At 45.2% G+C, this 20,883-nt stretch overlaps 1 protein-coding gene across 2 annotated transcripts in view; it reads left to right on the top strand.

Moving 5' to 3' along the window:
* The window catches only part of myo16 (myosin XVI), a 427,463-nt gene that overhangs the window by 53,998 nt on the left and 352,582 nt on the right, over positions 1-20,883 (top strand). For both annotated transcript variants that reach the window (XM_078221662.1, XM_078221663.1), the window contains exon 3: positions 19,720-19,844. In XM_078221662.1, the coding sequence (XP_078077788.1) occupies positions 19,720-19,844 (125 nt within the window). The remainder of the gene's footprint in view (positions 1-19,719; positions 19,845-20,883) is intronic.

Raw genomic sequence — 20,883 nt, 5'->3', positions numbered from 1 at the left:
TCCCTCCGAGACACTCCCGGTTAACACGCCCCTCTCCTTTGTGAATACCGATGCAAAGTATTCATTTAGGATCTCCCCTATTCCCTTGGGTTCTAAGCATAATTCCCCTCCTTTGTCCCTGAGAGGTCCGATTTTCTCCCTGACAACTCTTTTGTTCCTAACGTATGAATAGAATGCCTTAGGATTCTCCTTAATCCCGACTGCCAAGAACATCTCGTGACCTCTTTTTGCCCTTCTAACTCCCCGTTTGAGATCTTTCCTACTCTCTCTGTATTCCTCCAGAGCTCCATCTGTTTTCAGTTGCCTGGACTTAACGTACGCCTCCCTTTTCATTTTAATCAGATCCTCAATTTCCCTGGTTATCCACGGCTCTCGAATCCTACCTTTCCTATCTTTCCTTTTTACAGGCACATGCCTACCCTGCAGCCTTATCAATAGTTCCTTAAAAGACTCCCACATGCCAGACGCGGACTTACCCTCGAACATCCTCTCCCAATCAACATCCACCAATTCCTGCCTAATCCGGCTATAGTCAGCCTTCCCCCAATTTAGCACCCTGCCCGTAGGACAGCACTCATCCTTGTCCATTACTATCCTAAAGTTAACAGAGTTGTGGTCACTATTTGCCACATGTTCCCCTACCGAAACTTTGACGACCTGACCGGGCTCATTTCCCAGAACTAGGTCCAGTATAGGCCCCTCTCTAGTCGGGCTATCTACATACTGTTCCAAAGAACCTTCCAGTACGCATTTTACAAATTCCTCCCCGTCCGGTCCCCCAGCTCTAAGCACTTTCCAGTCTGTGCCAGGGAAATTAAAGTCCTCCACTACAACAACCCTATGTTTTCTGCACCTATCCAGAATCTCCTGACATATCCTCTCCTCCACTTCCCGTGGGCTGTTGGGTGGTCTGTAGTACACCCCCAGCATAGTGACTGCACCCTTCCTGTTTCTGAGTTCCACTCACAGCGACTCAGTACATGACCCCTCTAAGTTGTCTACCCTCTGCACCGTGGTAATATGCTCCTTAACTAATATCGCTACTCCCCCACCTTTTTGAGCCCCTCCTCTGTCTCGCCTAAAACACTTATACCCCGGAATATTCAGCTGCCAGTCCTGTCCTTCTTTTAACCAAGTTTCCGTCACCGCAACCACATCCAAATTCCGCACAAGCATTAAGGCCCTAAGTTCGTCTGTTTTACCCGTTACACTCCTCGCATTGAAGCAGATGCACTCCAGACCTCCAGGCCCAGTCAGGTCCTCCTCCTCCAGAGTGCTCCTCTTCCTAGCTAGCCTTGCCCTGGCCCCCAGCTCGACCCCAGCCTCAGTATTTACTGACCTCCTGTTTTGTTCCCCACCCCCCTGCCACGCTAGTTTAAATCCTGCCGAAACACTCTAGCAAAACTCCCAGCCAGGATATTTGCTCCCTTCCAGTTAAGGTGTAACCCATCCTTTCTGTACAGTTGCCATCCTGACTTGAAGATTTCCCAGTTATCTATGAATTTAAAACCCTCCCTCTTGCACCAGTCCTTTAGCCACGCGTTCAACTGTAGAATCTCCCTGTTCCAAGCCTCACTTGCACTAGGCACCGGGAGCAGTCCAGATATTGCTACCCTAGAGGTCTTACTTTTTAGCCGAGCACCCAACTCCCTGAATTTCTCTCGTATGACCCCCCTGCTCTTCCTACCTACATCATTTCCCCCAATGTGTACAATCACATCCGTTTGACTACCTTCCTTTTTAAATATGCTTCCTACCCTCTTGGAGACATCCAGTACCCCGGCACCAGGGAGGCAGACTACCATCCTGGATTCTCGTTCAGTCCCACAGAACCGCCTGTCCGTGCCTCTAACCATTGCGTCCCCCACAACTATTGTTAATGATGTGTTAAGCTGACTAAGGAGGCATTTAAAAATGATGGGTGAGACTATCTTCCAGATTCTGACCCCGATTCTAGTTTACATAGAATCATAGAAATTAGAAGCAGGAGTAGGCCATTCAGCCCTTTGAGTCTGCTCTGCCATTCATTTTGATCATGGCTGATCATCGAATTCAATATCCTGATTCCCCCCTTGAGGCTAAAGGGATCAATATCTTGATCCCTTTAGCCTCAAGAGCTATAACTAATTTCTTTTTGAAATTAGACAACCTTTTGGCCTCAACTATCTTCTGTGGTAGTCAATTCCACACATTCCCCACCCTCTGGATGAATAAATTTCTCCTCACCTCAGTTCTTATCCTCAAATATGATCTAGTTCTGGACTCCCCCACCATTGGGAACATTCTTTCTGAATCTACCCTGTCTAACCCTGTTAGAATTTTATACATTTCTATAAGATCCCCTCTCACTCTTCTAAACTCCAATGAATATAATCCTAATTGATTTAGTGTCTCCTCATATGACAGACCTGCCATCCCAGGAATCAGCCTGGTCAACCTTTGCTGTACTCCCTCGATAGCAAGGACATCCTTCGTCAGGTAAGGACACCAAAACTGCACACAATACTCCAGGTGTGGACTCGCCAACGCCCTATACAATTGCAGCAAAAATTCCCTAACCCTCTACTCAAATCCTCTCGCTATGAAAGCCAACATATCATTTGCCTTCTTTACTGCCTGTTGTACCTGCATGCTTACTTTCAGCGACTGATGCATGAGGACTCCCAGGCCCCGTTGAGTATCCACCTGTCTCAATTTACACCCATTCAAGTAAAAATCTGTCTTCCTATTATTGCTACCAAAGTGGATAACCTCACATTTATCCACATTATACTGCATCTGCCATGCAGATGCCCACACACTCAGCCTGTCCAAATCACACTGAAGCATCGCCGCATCCTCCTCACAGCTCACCCTCCCACCCAACTTTGTATTATCTGCAAATTTGGAAATAATACATTCAGTTCCCTCTTCCAAATCATTAATATATAATATGAACAGTTGGGGTCCGAGCACAGATCCCTGCAGAACCCCATTAGTCACTGACTGCCAATCAGAAAAAGACCCATTTATGCCAACTCTTGGTTTCCTATCTGCTAACTAGCTTTCTATCCATCTCAAGGCATTACCATGTGCTTTAACTTTACATAGTAGCCTGTTATGTGAGACCTTGTCGAAAGCCTTCTGAAAGTCTAAATAAACAACATCCACTGGTTCTCCTCGGTCAACTCTACTAGTTACATCCTCAAAAAATTCCAATAGATTCGACAAGCATGAATTCCCTTTCTAAACCCATGCTGACTTTGTCAGATTATACCACTGCCTTCCAAATGCTGAGTTATGGAATCCTTGATAATAGCCTCTCGCAACTTCCCCAGTACCAACGAAGGCTCACTGGTCTATAGTTCCCTGTTTTCTCTCTACCTCCCTTTTTGAATAATGGGCGTACATTAGCGACCCTTTAATCTGTAGGAACTATTCCAGAGTCCAAAGAATTTTGGAAAATAACGACCAGTGGATCTACTATTTCCAGGGCCACTTCCTTCAGCACTCTGGGATGAAGATTATCAGGACCTGGAGATTTATCCACCTTCAATCCCATCAATTTCCCCAAAACCATTTCTCTATTAATGCTGATTTCCTTCAGCTCCTCACTAAAATATGTTTCTCTGAGCACTTCTGGTACATTATTCATGTCTTCCTTTGTGAAGACTGAAGCAAAGTACAAATTTAATTCCTCAGCCATTTATTCACCTTTACAGATTCTCTTGTTTCGACTGTCAGGGGCCGACATTTGTTTTTGCAATCTTTTTCTCTTTACATATCTATAGAAACTTTTAAAATTCGTTTTTATGTTGCCTGCTAGCTTACTTTCAAACTCTATTTTTCCCTTCATAATTAATCCCCTTGCTCCTCCTTTGCTGAATTTTAAACTGCCCCCAATCCTCAGGCCTATTGTTTTTTGCTTGCCAATTTGTATGCTTTTTCCTTGAATCTGATACTATCTCTAATTTCCCTTGTAAGCCATGGTTTGGCCACAATGCCCTTACCACTCTTGCACCAAACAGGAATAAACAACTTCTGGTGTTCACCTATTCATTCTTTAAATGCCTGCCATTGCCTGTCCACTTTTCCTTTCAGTTTTCACTGTCGTGGGGTAAATGTGCCTGTTTGTAGAGAGAATCCGCAACTGGATCCAACTGCTCTACACAAACATCAGGAGCGCAGTTTCATTTAATGGGTGGGAATTAGAAAACTTTCGGATCAAATCTGGAGTCAGGCAGGGCTGTCCTCTCTCCCCTTTCCTGTTTGTGTGTTGTTTAGAATTTGTTGGGTATATTTCTTCCTCCCTTATTGGAAATTTGTACATAGTGTCCCTTCAGACACGATCCACCTTTGATCTCCAGGGACGCCAGTTCAATTGCGGTCTTGTGTCTATGTGGAGTTTGCACGTTCTCCCTGTGTCTGCGTGGTTTCCTCCGGGTGCTCCGGTTTCCTCCAACAGTCCAAAGATGTGCAGGTTAGGTTGATTGGCCATGCTCAATTGCCCTTTGTGTCAGAGAGCTTAGCAGGGTAAATGTGTGGAGTTACAGGATGGGGTCTGGGTGAGACTGTGGTTGGTGCAGGCTTGATGGACCTAATGGCCTCCTTTGTACTGTAGGGAATCTATGATTCTACATGAGCGCTTTGTGGTGGGTTCCCATTTTTCTGACCCCCCTACTCACCATCATCCTCTTGAGGCGCATTGCTCCTACTACTCTGCTGGAGATTGATCAATGGCAATTGAAGGCCACATTGCCAAAAACCGAACCTTAAGAGCATGATATTTTGTCGAACATTCAGGTGCATACTCTTGGTAAATTACAATTTCTTTCTCCTACACTCTGTCCCGGTTTCTTTTTTCCAATTCAATGCTGCTCAAAATCCTGATCTGCCTGCTAACTTTGGCTAACATCTTTTTGAGTTTTAGAGCTCCTGAAAGCCTGGCCAAAGACTGTTTGACCTGCAAATTTTTAGAAGAAACTCAACCATTGGGAAATGAGTTAAAATATTGACCATTGCCTGAGGTTGAGCTACAGGTGGATGAGTGGGAGCACTTTGAGTGGAGTTCCCACTTTCACCCATCTCACTATTGTCATTCTCCAGTGCAGAATCACTCCTTACTGCTCTGCCAGAAAGCAACTTTGTACAGATCAGTGGTGCATTGCAAGGTCACAGATCATCGAATCATAGAATCCCTACAGTGCAGAAGGAGGCCATTTAGCCCATCAAACTTGCACCAACAACAATCCCACCCAGACTTTATCCCAATATCCCCATGTGTTTACCCTGCTCATCCCTCTGACACTAAGGGTCAATTTGGCATTGCCAATCAACCTAACCCGCGCATCTTTGAAATGTGGGAGAAAACCGAAGCACCTAGAGGAAATCCATGCAGACACGGTGAGAGCATGCAAACTCCACACAATCACCCAAGGCCGGAATTGAACCCGAGTCCCTGGCGCTGTGAGGCAGCAGTGCTAGCCACTGTGCTGCCCGATACAATATCTGTCCATTTGTTTAATGAAGCAGATTTATCCTGAATCATCAATATCATGGCCTGCATTGACTCATTTGAGAACCACTCCTGAGGCTCCACAAAGGCTCTCCTTGACAGACTTTCTCCTAATTACCTGCAACAGCAATGCACAAGAGCTAGTCTTCCCCATCATCTCTGGGTCTGGGTGGCATATCTGGCAGTGCCTCACGAAATGCTGTACCTCTAACATTCTCCTTCTCGAGGACCCTGGGTTTCAGTATTTGTATCCAGCTGGGCAAAGCCTGAAGGCGATTATACCCAATTATCTGAACCCACTGAAGAGGGAGTATTTATCCTGGACCATAGCTTTATCTCCTGTGATTGTGCATACTTAGGAGGAACATGTCAGGCATATTCATAGGCAGTTGCCTGATGGGTGAAGGCCCTGGAAGGTAATAAAAATGGATATGAATTAGTCCTAATAAATTAATAGTATTGACATTCAGGCTTCTCTTACATCGATGGAATAAAGTCAACATGTGTTTCAGAGATATTTTTAATTGTCACCTATATTATGAATCCATGGTTCTCAAATGAGTCAATGCACGTCATGATCTTGGTGATTCAGGATGACTTTGATAACTAAATTTACTGAATAACCACAATCTCCTCCCCACCCCCTCCACTGCACATCATCCCCTATCCAAATGAAGAAATGACTGGACAAGATTTCACTTTCTGTATTGTTATGACCACAGCAGATGTTAATTGCTGCACAAACTAAGGTGTGGCACGGTGGCACTGCTGCCTCACAGTGCCAGGGACCGGGGTTCGATTCCCGGCTTGAGTCGCTGTCTTTGTGGAGTTTGCACATTCTCCCCTTGTCTGCATGTGTTTCCTTCGGGTGCTCCGGTTTCCTCCCACAGTCTGAACGATGTGCTGGTTAGATGCATTGACCCAAACAGGTGCCAGAGTATGGTAACAAGGGGAATTTCACAGTAACTTCATTGCAATGTTAATGTAAGCCTTACTTGTGACTAATAAATAAACATTACTAATCTCATGAGAAACTTGTCTTACTGGGCTATACCCTTTCTTTTTTTTTCTGAAAGTGAGAAGACAACATACTAATCTCAGCATTTTCAAATAAAAAAAGTAAACAGTTTATTAACAAGAAAAAAAGAAAACTTAAACACACCAGATTAAAGTTACACGGGCAAATTGGTCCTACACAACATTCCCCAAGAAGACTCTCTGCGTGGTCAGACCCACAAGTAAACACCACCCAGTAATACTCCCTTGTAGATGTTTAACTATAAAAATCCAGTGATATTACCCTGAAGTAAAGTTGCTTTTGCTTTAATCAGGCATACAGCACAACCTCTCAAATTTGCATCCACTCTGCTATGGAAATCCAGTAAGAAGTCTCACAACACCAGGTTAAAGTCCAACAGGTTTATTTGGTAGCAAATACCATAAGCTTTCAGAGCACAGCTCCTTCGTCAGATGGAGTGGATATCTGTTCTCCAACAGTGCACAGACACAGAAATCAAGTTACAGAATACTAATTAGAATGCGAATCTCTACAGCCAGCCAGGTCTTAAAGGTACAGATAATGTGGGTGGAGGGAGCATTCAACACAGGTTAAAGAGATGTGTATTGTCTCCAGACAGAACAACTAGTTGCCCAGGAGGCAAGCTGTGGGGGTTACTGATAATGTGACATAAATCCAACATCCCGGTTTAGGCCGTCCTCATGTGTGCGGAACTTGGCTATCAGTTTCTGCTCAGCGACTCTGCGCTGTCGTGTGTCGTGAAGGCCGCCTTGGAGAACGCTTACCTGAAGATCCAAGGCTGAATGCCCGTGACTGCTGGAGTGCTCCCCCACAGGAAGAGAACAGTTTTGCCTGGTGATTGTCGAGCGGTGTTCATTCATCCGTTGTCGTAGCGTCTGCATGGTTTCCCCAATGTACCATGCCTCGGGACATCCTTTCCTGCAGCGTATCAGGTAGACAACGTTGGCCGAGTTGCAAGAGTAGGTACCGTGTACCTGGTAGATGGTGTTCTCACGTGAGATTATGGCATCCGTGTGGATGATCCGGCACGTCTTGCAGAGGTTGCTGTGGCAGGGTTGTGTGGTGTCGTGGTCACGGTTCTCCTGAAGGCTGGGTAGTTTGCTGCGGACAATGGTCTGTTTGAGGTTGCGTGGTTGTTTGAAGGCAAGAAGTGGGGGTGTGGGGATGGCCTTGGCGAGATGTTCGTCTTCATCAATGACATGTTGAAGGCTACGGAGGAGATGCCGTAGCTTCTCCGCTCCGGGGAAGTACTGGATGACGAAGGGTACTCTGTCCACCGTGTCCCGTGTTTGTCTCTGAGGAGGTCGGTGCGGTTTTTCGCTGTGGCGCGTCGGAACTGTTCATCGATGAGTCGAGCGCCATATCCTGTTCTTATGAGGGCATCTTTCAGCGTCTGGAACCTTCAACATGTCATTGATGAAGACGAACATCTCGCCAAGGCCATCCCCACACCCCCACTTCTTGCCTTCAAACAACCACGCAACCTCAAACAGACCATTGTCCGCAGCAAACTACCCAGCCTTCAGGAGAACCGTGACCACGACACCACACAACCCTGCCACAGCAACCTCTGCAAGACGTGCCGGATCACCGACACGGATGCCATAATCTCACGTGAGAACACCATCTACCAGGGACACGGTACCTACTCTTGCAACTCGGCCAACGTTGTCTACCTGATACGCTGCAGGAAAGGATGTCCCGAGGCATGGTACATTGGGGGAACCATGCAGACGCTACGACAACGGATGAATGAACACCGCTCGACAATCACCAGGCAACACTGTTCTCTTCCTGTGGGGGAGCACTTCAGCAGTCACGGGCATTCAGCCTTGGATCTTCAGGTAAGCGTTCTCCAAGGCGGCCTTCACGACACACGACAGCACAGAGTCGCTGAGCAGAAACTGATAGCCAAGTTCCGCACACATGAGGACGGCCTAAACCGGGATGTTGGATTTATGTCACATTATCAGTAACCCCCACAACTTGCCTCCTGGGCTTGTAGAATCTCACTAGCTGTTCTGTTTGGAGACAATACACATCTCTTTAACCTATGTTGAATGCTCCCTCCACCCACATTATCTGTACCTTTAAGACCTGGCTGGCTGTAGAGATTCGCATTCTAATCAGTATTCTGTAACTTGATTTCTGTGTCTGTGCACTGTTGGAGAACAGATTTCCACTCCATCTGACGAAGGAACTGTGTTCCGAAAGCTTATGGTATTTGCTACCAAATAAACCTGTTGGACTTTAACCTGGTGTTATGAGACTTCTTACTGTGCTTACCCCAGTCCAACGCCGGCATCTCCACATCATGGAAATCCAGAACAGGACTGCTTTTTGCAGCCTCAATAATGTTTGGCTTGGCTGGATGTATGATTCAACCTGCACCTCTTCTCCGACCCCAGAGCTGTTTCCAGCAGTTCTTTTTCACACAGCCAACATCTAAGCTCTCAACATTCACAGGTGAGGTGCTTGAAGAATGAAGGGTGGCAAATGTTTTTTTAAAGTTTATTTATTAGTGTCACAAAGTAGACTTTGCGACACTAATGTTAACGTATACTAATGTATATTATGCAATGAAGTTACTCTGAAAATCCCCTCGTTGCCACGCTCTGGCACCTCTTCGGGTGCACTGAGGGAAAATTTAGCATGGCCATTGCACCTAAGGCTGATGAGCCTAACATTTGCAGTGGGTAACTGTTCAAAGGTATTCCGAGAGACAGGACCTACAGGCATTTAGAGAGGCAAGGATTGATTAGGGACAGTCAGCATGGCTTTGTGAGTGGAAAATCATGTCTCACAAATTTGATTGAGTTTTTTTAAGGGGTAACCAAGAAGGTAGATGAGGGCAGTGCAGTTAATGTTGTCTACATAGGCCTTAGCAAGGCCTTTGACAAGGTACCACATGGTAGGATGTTGCATAAGGTTAAATCTCACGGGATCCAGGGTGAGGTAGCCAATTGGATACAAAATTGGCTTGATGACAGAAAACAGAGGGTAGTTGGAGAAGGTTGTTTTTCAAACTGGAGGCCTGTGACCAACGGTGTACGTCCGGGATCGGTGCTGGTTCCACTGTTATTGGTCACTTATATTAATGATTTGGATGATAATTAGGAGGCATGGCTAGTAAGTTTGCCGATGACACCAAGATTGGTGGCATAGTGGAAAGTGAAGAGGTTATTTAGGATTGCAACGGGAAATTGATCAATTGGGCCGGTGGGCTGATGAATGGCAGATGGAGTTTAATTTAGATAATGCGAGGTGATGCATTTTGGTAGATCGAAACAGAGCAGGATTTACTCAGTTAATAGTATGGGGTTGGGAGAGTTATAGAACAAAGAGATCTTGGAGTACAGGTTCATAGCTCCTTGAAAGTGGCATCACAGGTGGACAGGGTGGTGAAGAAGGCATTCGGCATGCTTGGTTTCATTGGTCAGAACATTGAATACAGAAGTAGGGATGTCTTGTTGAAGTTGTATAAGACATTGTAAGGCCACACTTGAAATATTGTGTACAGTTCTGGTCACCCTATTGTCGAAAGAATATTATTAAACTAGAAAGAGTGCAGAAAGGATTTACTAGTATGCTACAGGGACTTGATGGATTGAGTTATAAGGAGAGGCTGGATAGACTGGCACTTTTTTCTCTGGAACGTAGAAGGCTGAGGGGTGACCTTATAGAGGTCTATAAAATAATGAGGGACATAGGTAAGGTAGATAGTCAACATCTTTTCCCAAAGGTAGGGGAGTCTAAAACTTGAGGGGATAGGTTTAAGGTGAGAGGGGAGAGATCCAAAAGGGTCCAGAGGGACAATTTTTTCACACAGAGGGTGGTGAGTGTTTGGAACGAGCTGCCTGAGGTAGTAGTAGCTACAATTTTGTCTTTTAAAACGCATTCAGACAGTTATGTGGGTAAGATGGGTATAGAGGGAAATGGGTCAAATGTGGGCAATTGGGACTAGCTGAGTGGTTAAAAAAACGGCGGCATGGATAAGTTGGGCCAAACGGCCTGTTTCCATGCTGTAAACCTTGATGACTCAATCTCTCCTGATATCCGCTTTACCTTCCATCTATAATTCCATTGACCTCAGCACTTCTTTGAACTTAACCTTTCCAAAATATAAAAATATTTCATTTTTTCCCATGGCCCCAATTCTCGGGTCACGTAAAATTTAATAACCTTCCCTTGTTTACTTATGAAAACTTTTTCGGTTGTAAGAGTCTTTTACTCCCCTTTGAAATTTAACAGTTGAAAATAACATATCCCTAGGTATCTCCGAATGAAAATCCGAAAGCAAGCTTATTTGGTCCCAAATTGGCCCCTTTGCCGCTCTGACAACCTTTTTACAGTTAATATGCTAATATAATTGACTTTCCTTTCATGTTAACCTCTTACTTTTACTGTGATAAGGATTGTTTTCTTTCAAACTATTTCTTGCTTTCAGACAATTCCTCCCGTTTTACCCTCAAAGTTCTTATTATTTATCTTTTTCCATTTCATATGTAGATACAGAACCATTTGAAGAAAATGAAATTTAGATTTGACACTTTTGTAGCATCACATTCATTTTGTTGATTCAATTTAGTTCCATATTTTACAAATGGAAAACATAAATCATTGCTGGGGTCATGAATATTTATCACAGTGGGCTTGCTTGAAGAATGTTACTGACTTTTATACTGAGCACATTACCAGGTGGCATACTCTGAGAGTGCTGTAGTTGCTTGAAGTGGTGCTCTCATTGCTGTTATGTTTCGTTTTCTAACTTTTGAATGCAAATGCTCCACTCACATGGTGATTAGTAAACTCAAACGTGGGCTATTTATTCTGAAAATTAAGTAGCACAAATATAATCTTGGAAGTCTTTGGTAATGCTTCTTACTTGAATGACTTCACACTGCAGACTAATTTAAGACTGACAATCGTGATATATTACATAATTTCCTATCTGGTAATGTACAGGGTGGCACAGTGGTTAGCACTGCTGCCTCACATCACTCTGGTTCGATTCCTGGCTTGGCTCACTGTCTGTGTGGAGTCTGCACCTTCTCCCCGTGCCTGCGTGGATTTCCTCCGGGTGCTCTGGTTTCTTCCCACAGTCCAAAAGACGTGCTGGTTAGGTGCATTGGCCATGCTAAATTCTCCCTCAATGTACCCCAACAGGCGCCGGAGCGTGGCAACTAGGGGATTTTCACAAGACCTTCATTGCGGTGTTAATGTAAGCCTACTTGTGACTAATAAATAAGCATAGATCATAATTAACTAATTAAAGGTATACAATAAGTTACACCCAATGAGACTTGTATAGTTCTTTACATGAGCTATTTAATTTCACTTCAGTCAGTTTTTCATAGAATTCTGATGTTTAAATCCATCTGTTTACCATGGATGATGGTGTAAAGCATATAGCTGACTCATCAAATAGGTGAGGAAAGTGACGGTTTGAACTGATCCTGCAATAAAGGCTGTGGTATGTAGTAAACACACAGGAAGGATGTGACAAGTATTAACTTAATTGGTATGCCATTGAATTTTAGCTTTTGAAGAAAGCTCACTTCGCGAATCAGTGCTATATATATCTTTCAGTAGATGAGCTATTCTGTTTCAATTGGCATGAATCTCCAAGCAAAAAAGAATGGGCCGGAATTCTGCAATTTTTAAAAAAGTGTCAATTTCAGTGATAAAACTGGAGGGAATCCCACCAGCATCGTCGCTGTATCTGCAGTCACTTTGGAAAAAAAATTGTCTTGAGTTTCATTCTGTCTCTGATTCGCTCACCCCAGAATGATTTTATCTCAGCAATCGGTGGGAGGGGGGTGGGGGGTGCTTTCCCTTTAAATGCTTCCCCAGCATTTGTTCCAAATCCAATCGGGGGCTGTGGCCACCAGGAGACAACCCCATCTTTCTCAGAGGGAGAGCTCACCAAGATGCAAGATGGGGTGGAGCAGAGGCATGATATCTTCTATCCTCGCACGGGGCAGGTAGCCTGCCAGCAAGGTGGCTAACCCTGCCTGGGAGGCAGTGTCAGCACTAGTAAGCACCAGCTCTTTGCAGAAGAGGACACTGATCCAGTGCAGGAAGAAGACGAACGATCTTCTTTATACAGCCAGGGTAAGTCACTGTTTTCTTACGTCCACCTGCACCACTTAACACACCCATCAGACTTCCATGGTGACCTCACTCCCAGCCACCTCGCAGGGTCATTGTCCAATGTCCTTCCTCTGCCTCCTAGGAGGGTTGTTCCTCATCATCCTCCTTGACTTGATACTCACCTGAAGAGTTGTGGCGGTCCTCCATCTCTGCCTCATATAGCTCTTCACCCCTTTTTAGTGCCAGATTATGGAGTGTGCAGCACACCAAGAAGATGTGCGATGTCTTCTGTGGGCTGTACTGGAGGAACCCAACTGGTTCAGGCACTGGAGCTGCATCTGCTTGGCCAGAGCACGTATAAACACATGAGCCTCATTGTATTGAGTCTCTTTGGGTGTTTATGGCCTTTGCACTGGTGTCATCAGCCACTCCTGAATGGATACCCATTGTCCCCGAGGAGCCATGAAGAGGATGTGAAGATCGTGCTGGACGAAATAGACACCACTACGAATAGCCTTGAGATGAAACATCCCGAGGCCTTGTTCATCATGGCCGGGGACTTCAATCAGGCCAAGCTCAAGAGCGTACTACCAAGTTTCCACCAACACGTCTCCTGCTCCACCAGAGGCCCAAACATCCTAGACCACTGCTACACAAATATCATGATGTGGAGATGCCAGCGTTGGACTGGGGTAAGCACAGTAATATTATAAATATCAAACATGCCTGCTTTATCGCCCGCCCACACTTTGGCAAATCAGACCACAAGGCTGTGCTCTGCTCCTGGCTTACAAGCAAAAACTGAAGCGGGAGAATCCATCAAAGAGTCGTGCAATGTTGGTCTGAGGAATCGGATGATCTCCTATGGGACTGCTTGGAGTTAGTTGACTGGTCAGTATTTAAAAACTCTGCCACTACAGTAACTGACTTCATCAATAAGTGTGTGGAAGACTGTGTGCCAAAGAAGCAAATCCGTGTGTTCCCCAACCGGAAACCATGGATGAACAGGGATATCCACTGCTTGCTGAAATCCAGGTCTGAGGCGTTCAAGTCAGCTGACACTGACCGACACAAGAAAGCGAGATACGGTCTAAGGAGATCCATTAAAGATGCCAAAAGACAGTACTGGACCAAGCTAGAGTCCCAGGCTAGCCACACCGACACCCGCCAACTATGGCAACGTCTGCAAGACATAACAGGCTACAAGATGAAGACATGTAAAATCGCCGGCCCCAACGCACCCCTCCCTGATGAGCTCAATGCATTTTACACCCGTTTTGAGCAAGAGGTCAGCGAGAGCACGCCCTCTACCCTGGAAGTTCTGGATGAACCTGTATCTGGGGTCACCATTGCAGGTGTCAGAGCAGCTTTCTTGAAGGTCAACCCCAGATGGGGTACCCGGACGTGCACTCAGATCCTGCGCGGATCAGCTGGCGGAGGTATTCACAGACATCTTCAACCTCTCTTTACAACAATCTGATGTCCCTATTTTCTTCAACAAGATGACCATTATCCCGGTACCTAAGAAAAACTAAGCAACATGCCTCAATGACTATCGGCCGGTGGCTCTGACATCCATCATTATGAAGTGCTTCGAAGGGTTAGTCATGGCACGAATCAATTCCAGCCTCCCATTCTACCTGGATCCACTATAGTTTGCCTACTGCCACAACAGATCCACAGCAGACACCATTTCCCTGGCCCTGCACTCAACCCTGGAACACCTAGATAACAAGGACACCTATGTCAGAATCCTATTTATTGACTACAGCTCAGCCTTCAACACTATTATTCCCACGAAACCCATCTCCAAACTCTGTGGCCTGGGCCTCAGCACCTCCCTCTGCGACTGGATCCTGAACTTCCTAACTCGCAGACCACAGTCAGTAAGGATAGGCAACAACTCCTCCTCCACGATCATCCTCAACACCGGTGCCCCACAAGGCTGTGTTCTCAGCCCCCTACTATACTCCTTATACACCTATGACTATGCGGCCAAATTCCCCTCCAATTCGATTTTCAAGTTTGCTGATGACACCACCGTAGTGGGTTGGATCTCAAACAATGACGAGACAGAGTACAGTAATGAGATAGAGAATCTGGTAAACTGGTGTGGTAACAATAATCTCTCCCTCAATGTCAACAAAACTAAGGAGATTGTTATCGACTTCAGGAAGCATAAAGGAGAACATGTCCCTGTCGACATCAAAGGGGATGAAGTAGAAAGGGTCGAGAGCTTCAAGTTTTTAGGTGTCCAGATCACTAACAACCTGTCTTGGTCCCCCCATGCCGACACTATAGTTAAGAAAGCCCACCAACGCCTCTACTTTCTCAGAAGACTAGCATGTCAGCTATGACTCTCACCAACTTTTACAGATGTACCATAGAAAGCATTCTTTCTGGTTGTATCCCACCTTGGGATGGCTCCTGCTCTGCCCACGACTGCAAGAAACTACAAAAGGTCATGAATGTAGCCCAAGCCATCACGCAAACCAGCCTGCCATCCATTGACTCTGTCTACACTTCCCGCTACCTCAGCAAAGCAGCCAGCATAATTAAGGACACCACGCACCCCAGACATTCTCTCTTCCACCTTCTTCCTTCAGGAAAAAGATACAAAAGTCTGAGGTCATGTACCAACCGACTCAATAACAGCTTCTTCCCTGCTGCTGTCAAACTTTTGAATGGTCTTACCTTGCATTAAGTTGATCTTTCTCTACACCCTAGCTATGACTGTAACACTACATCCTGCACTCTCTCGTTTCCTTCTCTATGAACAGTATGTTTTGTCTGTATAGCGTGCAAGAAACAATGCTTTTCACTGTATGTTAATACATCTGACAATAATAAATCAAATCAAAAAATCCCTCCAGCTCTCCCTCAAAGACAGCCAGGATTTGATAGCATCCAAGAATGTAGCTATCATGGACACTTCCTGGGGAAAGGGCACACACCAGCGTAAGGCGCATTGCATTGACACAGACGATGTGCACATTGAGGGAATAAATGGCGTCCTTTACCATGGGGATCACAGAGCCACTTATGTGGAATCAATCAGATCCTGCATTTGGGGCAGGCCAGCTATGCAGGCAAATCCTATGGCCCTGGCATCCTAGTTTAGCCTGGTCCCGGTCAAAGTTGATGCACTTATGTGCGGCAGACTGGGAAATGCCGCAGAGGCTGCCAATGCAACATGAAATGAGCTGTTGGCATAAAAATTCAGTGCAGCTGTGATCTACAAGGCCACAGGCAATGGGTGATCTCCGAGTCCATGTGGTGCCAACTTCTGCACGACCTGGTACGGGTGGTCCGCCGTCCCTCCGGACAGATGCCGTCTCTGGTGCTGGATCTCTGTCGTCTGGAGGTATGATGCTGTACTCTGGTACACCGATGCCCAGTAGTGTCTCTTCCAAGCCACCTCAATGTGTGGCCCTGCCCCAGTGGACCTTGCCATCCTCTCCTCTGCATGCACTGGTCCTGCCCATGTGCAGCCACACGTTAACGTCCTCTCCTGCTCCACTGTGATCAAAAACACAGCCACCTCCACTGGCTCCATCATCCTCACATTACCAAGAACTACCAAGCATATAATTGATGATTTAATCAATGGGTTAATCTATGACAAATGGATTTCAGTGGAGATAAATGTGAGGTCACGCACTTTGGTCCTGGAAGGATGGACAGGGAACTTTCTAAATGGTGAAAAATTAAGAACAGTGAAGGTTGAAAGAGACTTCTGAGTCCAGGTACATAGATCATTTAAACACCTTGGGGCATTTTATTACATTAAATTTGTTGCTGTTGTAAACAAAGTACAGAAAATAATCAAAAAGTCAAATGGAATGTTGACTTTTATATCTGGAATATAAGGGATGGAAATCATGCTTCATCTATACCAAGCCTGGATTACACCACATCTGGAGTAGTGTGGACAGTTCTGAGCACTTTAGTCTTGGAGGAATATCTTGACCATGGAAGGAGTCAGTGTATATTTATCAGAGTGATGCCAATCTAGCTTCATAAGTTAACCCTCCAAGGGTTAACTTATGACGCTAAATTACACACTCCAAGGTCATGTTCCCTGTGATTTAAAAGGATAAGGAGTGATTTGATCAAAGTTTTCAAGACATAAGACAAACAGAGTTGATAGAGAGAAACTATAGGCCCGATTTTACCATTGCATCGCGCCCGAAAACGAAAGGAGTTGATAATGAAAGATATTTTGCTATGTTGCCTTTATAAATTAGAACAACAAAACAGACTCTACACCCAGATCGAGTTGTCAACCCTGGTTGGATTCGTTCTGGGAGATTTTTTCAGTTGAGTGTCTGCCCCAGTCCGAAGACTGGTTATCCACTCCACCATCCTGCAGCGCACAGCAGTGCCACATTGATTGGAATGCAGTTTCATTGTTATCTGATAGGTTGGCAGTCAAGAAACATCCAAACAGCTTTTTTGTTAAAATACCCCTTGATTTTCCATAGAATAGTCTACAGCATAAAAACAAGCAACTTGACCCAACAAGTCCATGTTGGCATTTATACTCTACACAATCCTCCTATCATCTCTTCTAACCTGATCAGTTTTTGTTTCTATTACTTTCTCACTTATGTGATTATGTGGCTTTCTGTTAAACATTGGCCAGAATTCAGCGCCAAAGGGAACTTGGGGTCTTGCTGGTGTTGCACCCCCATTGCAGGTTTCCTGGTGGCATGGGGTGAAATCAATGGGAAATTCCATTGATACTGGCAGGACCAGAAAATCCCGCTACGTGCGAACAGAGCGCTATCTCCTGCCATGAGAAACAGAGTAAGAAGTCTCACAACACCAGGTTAAAGTCCAACAGGTTTATTTGGTAGCACAAGCCACTAGCTTTCAGAGCGCTGCCCCTTCATCAGGTGAGTGGGAGTTCTGTTCACAAACAGGGCATATAAAGACACAAATTCAATTCACAAAATAATGGTTGGAATGCGAGTCTTTACAGGTAATCAGGTCTTAAAGGTACAGACAATGTGAGTGGAGAGAGGGTTAAGCACAGGTTAAACAGATGTGAATTGTCTCCAGCCAGGACAGTTAGTGAGATTTTGCAAGCCCAAGCAAGTTGTAGGGGTTACAGATAGTGTGACATGAACCCAAGATCCCAGTTGAGGCCGTCCTCATGTGTGCGGAACTTGGCTATCAGTCTCTGTTCAGCAACTCTGCGTTGTCGTGTGTCGTGAAGGCTGCCTTGGAGAATGCTTACCCGAAGATCAGAGTCTGAATGCCCGTGACCGCTGAAGTGTTCCCCAACAGGAAGAGAACACTCTTGCCTGGTGATTGTCGAGTGGTATTCATTCATCCGTTGTCGTAGTGTCTGCATGGCCATGTAGACGCTACGACAACGGATGAATGAACACCGCTTGACAATCACCAGGCAAGAGTGTTCTCTTCCTGTTGGGGAACACTTTAGCGGTCACGGGCATTCGGCCTCTGATCTTCGGGTAAGCGTTCTCCAAGGCAGCCTTCACGACACACGACAACGCAGAGTCGCTGAACAGAGACTGATAGCCAAGTTCCGCACATGCGGACGGCCTCAACCGGGATCTTGGGTTCATGTCACACTATCTGTAACCCCCACGACTTGCCTGGGCTTGCAAAATCTCACTAACTGTCCTGGCTGGGGACAATACACATCTCTTTAACCTGTGCTTAACCCTCTCTCCACTCACATTGTCTGTACCTTTAAGACCTGATTGCCTGTAAAGACTCACATTCCAACCATTATTTTGTAAATTGATTTTGTGTCTTTATATGCCCTGTTGAAGGGGCAGCGTGCCAAAAGCTAGTGGCTTGTGCTACCAAATAAACCTGTTGGATTTTAACCTGGTGATGTGAGACTTCTTACTGTGTTTACCCCAGTCCAACGCCAGCATCTCCTCATCATGAGAAACAGAGGCAGGTGGGCCAGAGAATCCTGCTCGTTATCTACTTTGACTACTTTTTGTGGTAGGGTGTTTACATTTTTTCTATTCCTATTGTTGGGTAAAGATGTCCTTCCTGAATTCATTATCATACTTATTAATGGCTGTCTTGTATTTTGACCCCTGGTATTGGAATCCCCCACAAGTAGAAATATTGGTTGCGATTTCACTCAAAACGTGTCCTCCCTACTCGTACAGCACTTTTTAATAAGTACATGCTCTCCGTTCCAGTGTCATCTTTTTTGCACTTGGTCCAGAACCTCCTTTGATAATACAGAGAATACCTCAGGTGGGGTCCAACCAAGAATCTACAGAATAACTTCTCTGCTTTTTAATTCTACTTGTCGAAAATTTTAACTTTTGAGTTTTGCACTGGGCTGGAGATGGGCAGGTCCTAAAGAGCACCCCGATCTCAAAAAGTGAAATTGAAGACACCCTGCCTGCCCCCGCAGACATTGGGAACCCCCAGTTCTCCCCCCCCCCCTCCCCCCCACCAAACAGCCTGCTGATTTCGCCCTCCACCTCATAGAACGCTGGCACCGGAGCCTTCCAATGGGTCCCCTGCCCCACCAATGCTCCCCCCGAGTGCCAAATTGGCGCTGCCCAGCCATGTTTCTGACCACCTGGGGGCTTCAATGGCCTCCAAGCACTCCGCTGTGCCCATCACACCTGGTCTCCGTTTGTAGAGATAAGTAGTGATTCGCGTTGGATTCCCACTGTGCCCAGGAGTCAGAGAATCCCGGGAACGGATTGAACCCGGTTTGAAACTGACAAAATCTATTTAAATGAATATTTAAATATGCTAATCTGGTCCCCGCCCTCACTGGGTTACGATAATCCCAAAAGGGGTTCTTGCTGGCGCTAAATGCTCTCGGCCCCTCCTCTGCAATTCTCTGACCTCGCATGGCCACTACGCAATCTGCGCCTGAGTGCATGGGTCCAGGAAATCACCCCCTCAGTGTCAAATTTTGTTCGGCAAAGCTCCAATGAAGTACCTTGATATATTTTATTATAACAAAGAAACCTACCTTTGTCTTACAGTAAGATCCCAGGCACCATTTCTCTTTCTCAATTTGTGCTGTTGTGTTGCAGAATATTCCAGCTATTCATGTTGAATTCACATGTTACTACAGGTGTTGATGCAAATTCCTTACGGCAGATGAAGTTGCAGCGTCCTTCAAAAATGTTGGCAGATGTTAGGAATCTCCTGGCAACTGGTGGAAATGTCAATCAAATGAATGATGAAGGAGTCACATTGGTAAGATCTTCAATTGCCTTGACCCAGTTTAGTCCATCAAACTTGGCCGACCTTTTTACATGTTCATTTGTGTTCTATTATTGACAAAACAACACTTTAATACATGCACTGTTCAAAAGTAAAGCTTTGGTGTACTAATGCCTGGTGGATACTTAGTTGTCCAAAGAGGTTTATCATAGAATTATATCGTGCAGAAGAGGCCCTTTGACCCATCGAATCTGCACCAACACAGATTTCACAAATTTGATAGATTTCACAGTTCATTGCTGCTATTTGCATTGCCCTTGGGGCTAACTGGGAAAGTTCTTGGTATGGAAAACTGTGTACAATTCAGCAAATCCGATAATTTTTTGGATTTATTTCCATGCCACTAAGCATGTCAAAAATATTTGGTGGAATATTTTGTGTCATGCTGCATTGGTGCAATGAAATCCTTTTACCTTCCATTTTAAATTTAACCTATATGTGTGGTGTGTATGAGGAAGAGGGTTTTAAAGTTTTATGTATTTCTTCAATAATCTCCCTTGAATTAATTTGCATGGAGTTCCACTTCAGATTGATGTGTTGGAGCGTCCACTGTTGTTCACAATTTATATTATTGATTTAGACTTTGCAATGCAATACACGATTCCTAATTTTGTGAATGACACCAAATTTGGGAGGCACAGGGATTTGTGTGGGAGGAGTCATCAATATTTAGATGGCTGACAAATTATGGAATATTTAGAGTCCAAGATGAGAGAAGCACAAATATCTCAGGGGGTTGTAGAGCTGGAGAAGATTGCACAGATAGGGAGGGACACGACATGGAGGGATTTGAAAAATAGAATGTTAATTTAAAATTTAAGGCATTGCTTAGCCAGGAGCCAATGTACATCAGTAAGCACAGGGGTGATGGATGAACAAGAACTGGTGTGAATCAGTACAGGCAGCAGAGTTTGGATTACCTCAAATTTATCAAGTGTAGAAAGTAGGAGGCCAGCAGGGTTTGTGCTGGAGCAGTTAAGTATAGAGGTAACAAAATTATGAATGAGAGTTC

This window comes from Mustelus asterias, chromosome 10 (assembly GCF_964213995.1).
Source record: "Mustelus asterias chromosome 10, sMusAst1.hap1.1, whole genome shotgun sequence".
Taxonomy (NCBI): domain Eukaryota; kingdom Metazoa; phylum Chordata; class Chondrichthyes; order Carcharhiniformes; family Triakidae; genus Mustelus; species Mustelus asterias.
This window is presented reverse-complemented; position numbering and strand designations above follow the sequence as displayed.